This window comes from Psammomys obesus, unplaced genomic scaffold, assembly GCF_907164565.1.
Source record: "Psammomys obesus unplaced genomic scaffold, mPsaObe1.curated_primary_1811, whole genome shotgun sequence".
NCBI classification, from domain to species: domain Eukaryota; kingdom Metazoa; phylum Chordata; class Mammalia; order Rodentia; family Muridae; genus Psammomys; species Psammomys obesus.
This window is the reverse complement of record NW_026596240.1, coordinates 580,048-587,030: the sequence shown is the minus strand read 5'-3', so window position 1 is coordinate 587,030 and position 6,983 is coordinate 580,048. Positions and strand designations below refer to the sequence as shown.

Sequence of the window (6,983 nt, the reverse complement as noted above, 5' to 3'; positions counted from 1 at the left end):
TCTATCTATCTATCTATCTATCTATCTATCTATCTATCTATCTATCTATCTATCTATCATCTCTTTCTCTCTTCCTCTCTTCTCTGTCTGTATGTTTCTCTCCCCACTGTCTCTTCTCTTTCTCCCCTTTCTCTCTCTGAGTAGGGTCCCATGGAGACCAGGAGAGAATGTTGTGCTGGATTCCCTGGAGTTATAGGCGGTTGTGAGTCACTCAAGGTGGCTGCCAGGAGCTGGACTCAGAATGTCTGCAAAAGTAGCAAGCACTTTTAACCACTGAGCTGTCTTTCCATTCTCTGGTTTTACCTTCACATGGGCTCAAGGCCCGAGAAAGATTGTAAAATAAAATTTAAATCATAATGGTGAGTTCAGTGGAATATTTGGTGGTTGACATTTGAGTTCACAATGAGAAAACAATCATTCCAAGTTGATAACATTTGTTTTTATGAACGGTTTTTTATGGTGAGGTGTTCTGCAGAGAGGCTTATGGGATAAAGGGATGGGTGTCCTATTCTCATTTCTGCTGCTGTGACAAAAACACCCTGACAAAAGCTATATGGGGAAGAAGGGTTTATCCTGCTTAAAAAGCCCTGGTTATGGCCCATCATTTCAGGAAAATCAAGGCAGGAACTCTATCACATCAGTCAAGCACAAAGAGAGAGTAAACACATCTTGCTTTCAGCTAGATGGCTCCTCTTTTAGCTGTCTGGACCCCCTGCCTAAGGAATGGTATCAGAGACTATGGTTAGGTCTCCTTAAATCAATTAATAATGAGATGTTCTCCATAGACATCCCCATAGGCTGATCAGATCTAGTCAATTCTTCACTGAGACTCACTTCTCAGGTATTCTGTGTTGTGTCAGGTTGACAGTTAAAACTCAGCAGCAAAGTGAGGAAATATTCTTGAGCTGGCATGTATTTTGATTCAAGGCTTAGCAAGTGGCTGTGTTTCCCTGTTGCTCAGCCATGGGTGAGATTTGCCTGTGGGAACCTCAGGAATCTACCACAGCTTTCTTCTGAAGACATTTGGGCCATGTACTGGAATTATTTCTAGAGATATAGTTACACTTTGTGGCAAGCAGATCATTTTAGAACTGGGCTCTATTCAAAGAGTATTATGTCAGTTCACAGGCACCTGGAGGCAATTGCCAGTTAAGGCACGATCCTCCCTTCTGTGCCAGTCTGGGAAACCTTGTCCCAGTAAGCAACAGGTTGTGTGGACCAGAGAAGTGCAGGGAAGGACATCCGGTTCATCCTTGGTGCAGGCGACAAAGGCATTTTGGTACAGAAAAAGCACTTAGAAGTTGAAACAAGACAATCAGAAGTTCAAGGTCACCTATGTAGTGAGTTGGAGGCTAGCCTGGGCTATATGGGACCGTGTCAAAAAACAAAATACGAGGTGGAGAGGCGGCTCAGCAGTTAAGAGTGTGTACTACGTTTGCTGAGGACCTACGTCCAGTTTCTAGCACCCCCATCAGGTGCACAAATGCCTGCTACTCCAGCCCCAACTGACCTGATGCCAGCCCAGCCGAATCCAGTACACATGCCCTACAGGTGCACACACAAAGACACAATTCCTTAAAGACGAAACAACAAATAACAAAAATAGTGAAACCAAGAGTCAACCTTTGTTTAAAATCACCTCATGCCATTGACTCTAAATAATGCCAACAATAGTACATCCTTCCCCCTGACCAGTGATGTCTCAAGTAATCTCTGTGGACTGAACCTCAAAAGATCACCTTTAAATAGTTTAAAATTTTATTTGTTCACTTTACATCCTGGTTGCAGCCCACCCCCCTCTCTCTTATCCTCCCGCACACCCCTCCTCCCATTTCCCCCCTCTCCTTCTCTTCAGAGAAGGGGAGGTCCCCCATGGGTACCAACCTGCCTGGCACATTAACTTGCTGCAGAAATAGGCACATTCTCTCTCTTTGAGGCCAGACAAGGCAGGCCAGTTAGGAGAAGGGATCCAAAGGGAGGCATCAGATTCAGAGAGGAGCCCCACTTCAGTTGTTCAGTTCATAAAGACCAAGCTGTGCATCTGCTACATCTGTGTGGCGGGAGGTGCGGGGGGGGGGGGGGCTAGGACCAGTCCAGGCATGCTCTTTGGTTGGTGCTTCAGTTTCTGTGAGCCCCCATAGGCACAGGTTAGTTGGCTCTATAGTCTCCTTGTGGAATCCTTTACCCCTCTGGCTCCCTCAATCGTTCCCCCAACTCTTCCATGTGACTCCCCGAGCTCTGTCTAATGTTTGGCTGTGGGTCTCTGCATCTGTTTCCATCAGCTGCTGAGTAAAGCCTCTTAGAGGAGTTACGCTAAGCTCCTGTTTATAAGCATAGCAGAGTAACATTAATAGTGTCAGGAACTCATTCTCTCCCATGGGAGAGAATATTAACTATTACTTATCCTTGAAAAATATGGTTTTTCTCCTGAGAGTTAGTTTGACAGACTCTCATGAATATGGTCATCTCCTAATATAATATAGCCTCAGCTGTATGAGTCAAGTTAAGAGTCATTTCTAAAAGTTGTTGAACTCAAGCTGGCTCTGGTCACAAAGCAGAGCACTGATCCCTGTGATGCTACATAGGCTAGTATTTAAGTAGACAAGAAATGAGCAGCCATGGCAACAGTGAGAAAACGGGGCTGTCATACTTCTGGCTTCCAGGCGAGCATTCTAGGCTCGGTTTTGTTCTGCTTTTGACAAGGTCTCACATGCTGGAGGGCACAGCCAGCCAGCGTGAGTACTCTCATTCTACCATGGGGACCAAAGGATGGAACTCAGATTATCAGGCCTAGAGGCAAGTACCTTCACCAGCTGAGCCAGCTCACTGACCTGAAAGATTATTGAAAAGAATTAAAGCATTTCTTCCTAATTCAGTCACACCCACAGCCCCAGTATTTAACATCCGAGCCATAGGCACCAATGAGAATAGTCTTCGGTAATATTTTTTGGTACAACATGTAGATATAAGATTTAATGTATGAAATACAAATATGCATATATGAGTTAAAATATGAGGAAATTATACTAGAATATTCTACAATATCAATTTGGAAACAAGCTGAGCAGATAGATGTGGAGAGACAAGTGACAGCCAGCATGATGTGCCAACATCTAACCCGCCCTTCTTCAGCTCCTTTCCTAGCTCAATCCTATTCCTTCCTGACTTGGGTTTGTGTTTCTGAGCCAGAGGTGGGCACTAGTTCCTCTTCTTTTCCAACCTGTGAGGCCCTCAGACTCTCAGGTGACTCCAAGCTCAGGAGACCAGTATAAAAGATGACTGCACACTTCAAAGTGACCTTGACTGTTTGGAAGCCACACTGAGAGCAGCTGGGCTAATGTAAAGCCTACACTTCCAGTTAGATAACCAAGTGTCCTGTGTGATCCTCTGGCAGTGATATGCTGGCTGTCTTAATGAAATATTCGGCAAAAGCTATCATGAAGGTGGACTGGATGCTTCGTGAGATGGGCATGAGCCTTGAGGACACAGCAGAATCATACAGTTTAAATCTTGACTGTCCCCCTATAGGCTTCGGTGTTAAAGGTTTGGTCCCAGCCTGTGGCACTACTAGGAAGAGTAGATCTGTAGGAGGCAGAGCTTGATGGGAAGAAGTAAAGTCATTGGGAAGTGCAGTCAAGGGATGTCAGGATCCTAACCACTGCTCTTCTGTTTGCTCACCAGTTGGTGAGCAGCTTCCTCTGCGGAGCACCCCATCATGATTTACTCTCTTGACACAGGCCTAAAAGTAAGGGGCAACTGACCATGGACAACACCTCCAAATCCATGAGTTAAACATTTCTTTATTGTTAAACTTTCTTCTTTTAAAATAGATTATCTGGGGGCATTTTAAAATTATATTTCTCTCTCTCTCTCTCTCTGTCTCTCTCTGTGTGTGTGTGCGTGTGTGCATGTGTAGGTCAGAGGACAATTTGCAGGAGCTATTTCCTTTTACCACATAGTCCTGAAGACTGAACTTGTGTTAGGTTTAACACAAATGGCTTCTCTACTGAGCCATCTCTGCAGCTCTATTTGGGTTATTATTAGTATTAATTATGATGATGATGATGAACCCAGGATATTAATATGCTAAGCATGCTACCTCTAAGCTACAAGCCCAGTCCAAATGCATACTTACAAGACTAGCTCCACTCTGATGTCTTGACCAATCCTACCTCCCAAAAGGCCCTTCCTTAAAACACATAGTCTAATTGTTTCCACTTTCTTAATACTTCTAAATGGGAGCTACAACTCACACATTCAACTATGGGGACATATTTAGGCTGTACTCCAACCGTAGCAGGGCATATGGAAAGGACACATTGCTGGCTGATGAGAGCCTAGGTTCCAGTTCCGGCTCAGAATATGGTCTTTATTGTTCTGAATTTTAGACTCCCGTTGGTCAAAATGAAGATCTCATTCCGAAGGTCTCTTCTAGATGGAATTAGTTCTTTTTGTTTGTTTGTTTGTTTGTTTGTTTATGAGACAGAGTTCCTCTGTATAGCCCTGGCTGTTCTAGAATTCACTTTGTAGACCAGGCTGGCCTTGAACTCAGAGATCTGCCTGCCTTTGCCTCCCAAGTGCTGGGAATAAAGATGTGTGCCACTGTGCCCAGCTTTGAAGCATTTTGTTGTTGTCGTTTGAGACAGGATTTCTCTGTGTAGCCTGGCTGTCCTGGACTCTCTTTGTAGACCAGGCTGGCCTCAAACTCACAGAGATCTGCCTGCTTCTGCCTCCTGAGTGCTGGGATTACAGCATGCACCACCACTCCTGGCACACTTTTAATTGTGAACTAGAGTAAATCTGTCTTCTTTCTCCCTTGAATTGTTAAAGCTGGCTTCAAACTCTCCACCCCCACCTCCACCTTCAGAGTGCTGGGACTGTAGGTGTGCCATCCCTCTAGGCTGATCTCTTTTATGACTTACCTAGTTTGTGGAAATTCATTTTTTATAACAAGGTATGGTCAAAGGCATCCCTTCTTCTTAAAACATGATTTTTCTCTCATTTTAACCCTTTTAATTATGTGTGTGTATGTATGTGCGTGTGAGAGTGGATGGCCTCTGAGGTCATCCTCTGGAGCTGGTGTTAGGAGCAGTCATGAGCCACCAGCATAATTGCTGGGGCTGAACTTGGCTCCTCTGCAAGAGCAGTGCTTGATCTTAACTGCTGAGCGATCCCTTGTTCTTGTCTTCATTTAGTTTTCCTCTCTCCACTTTCAGCCTCATTAACTTTGTGTGCCACACCTGCTTCAAGAGGCAGGAGAAGCTCCACCGCTGTGGGCAGTGCAAGTTCGCCCATTACTGTGACCGCACATGCCAGAAGGATGCCTGGCTGAACCACAAGAACGAGTGTTCCGCCATCAAGAGATACGGGAAGGTGCCCAATGAGAACATCAGGTTAGAGGGGCTTCCCATGACAGGATGTGTGTGGGGTTTTCAAATGTCAGCCTGGGACGGCAGAGGTGTCAGCATTCCCAGGCCCCAGAACGCCAAGCTGAGAGCAGATGTCTCAGGTCCTTTATTCCAGTCACTCCTTTAGGGCTGAGAGGGACACTGAGGGACACAGTGATTCCAAATTGTAGCTCCTAGAGAGGTCTATGGCCCCCACGGCTCCCACAGCGCTCCTCAGTATTTAATTTAAAAAACTGGTCTGCCAAACCTTGAAATTTGGAAAAGCACACACTGTGAAAAATGAAGGTTTCTGATTTCTCTGGAGAACAAGAATAAAAGTGAGGCTCTGACAAGACATGCTGCAGCATAACAGCATGTGTCTCTTTTAGAGGCGATTTTTCTAGTCACTGAGCTCACTCTACAGTGATTTTTTTCCTGCAGCCCAGGCACTGCCTTGGTTCTTCCCGAAGCCCAGGCACTGCCTTGCTGACGCAGACCTCCACATAGGGCCATCGCTAGGAACCTCGGGGCTAGTGTGAGAGTTCCCATGGAGAGCTCCCAAGTGCTGGTGGCTCTTCCGGAAGGAGTTGGTGCTAGGATGTGGGCGGCCCTGTAGGAATCCAGACTGACCTGGAGGAGACGTGGGTGAGGATAGTGATAACTATAAAACATTTGCAGGGCACACAGGGTGTGGCAATCAAGAAGGGCGCCCTCATGTGGGAACTTTTAGGACTCTACAGGATGAGTCCCTCAGCCTCTCCAGGCTCTCTCTCTCTCTCTCTCTACTGGAGTCATATTCTTTGAGACCCAGAATAAATTCGTCTCCTGGCTTCTTTTCTCTGCACAGCTACCATTTTTCACTTCTCTTACTAACTTCAAATCTGTCACAAATTGTTCTCCCTTCTCCTTGGGACCATGTCCACGGGATTTAGAAGCCACTAATATTTCCCACACCTTATCCTGAATCTTATTTTTCTCTGTGTTGCCCTGGGCTCTGTGTGGAAGGAGACCTTTTGATTCCCAAGTACCTGGAGAACCTAGAAGGGCATGTTTCTAAGTATAATTCTGACCCAAACAGAAAAAAAATCAGGCCTGCACTGTGCCAAGCAAGGGGAGAAATCTCTCCTTACAGGAGCCGGTCTGCCTGGACCACCAATCCCCAGTCATCACATGACAGTGTGACAGCAAGGATTTCTGGGACACAGAATTCATTTTTGGGGGGAACGTGCCACCTAACAGTTAACAAGGGAGCTCTTGGGTGAAGCATGCCCCGTGTGTCAAACTCAAAGATCATCAGGGTCCTCTCCTATCCCATTTTGCCTTGTTTTCTCATGACTTAGGCCCAAGACTCAGGATGCTGCGTGTCTCTGTGTCCCAGATCCCATGTGAGCTGGCTCCTGTCTGTCTGTCTACCTTCTACTCGTCCTCTATGCTGCAGCCACCTGGGCTTTCTTGCTCTGTTTGCCCTAGACTACAGAATAGCATGGCTGCTCTTCCTTCAGTCCCTAGAGCCAGATCCTGTGTCCGTTCCAGTCCCTGCTCACATGTATCTGGTGGTTCATACTGCTCTGACCACCTTAGCTTCCCCTCCCCTGC

The 6,983-nt window shown here is 46.1% G+C and overlaps 1 protein-coding gene across 1 annotated transcript in view; it reads left to right on the top strand.

Moving 5' to 3' along the window:
* Positions 1–6,983, top strand: part of Smyd1 (SET and MYND domain containing 1) — a 42,376-nt gene that overhangs the window by 10,370 nt on the left and 25,023 nt on the right. Inside the window, exon 2 of the mRNA XM_055596380.1 lies at positions 5,217–5,393. Coding sequence (XP_055452355.1) covers positions 5,217–5,393 — 177 coding nt within the window. The remainder of the gene's footprint in view (positions 1–5,216; positions 5,394–6,983) is intronic.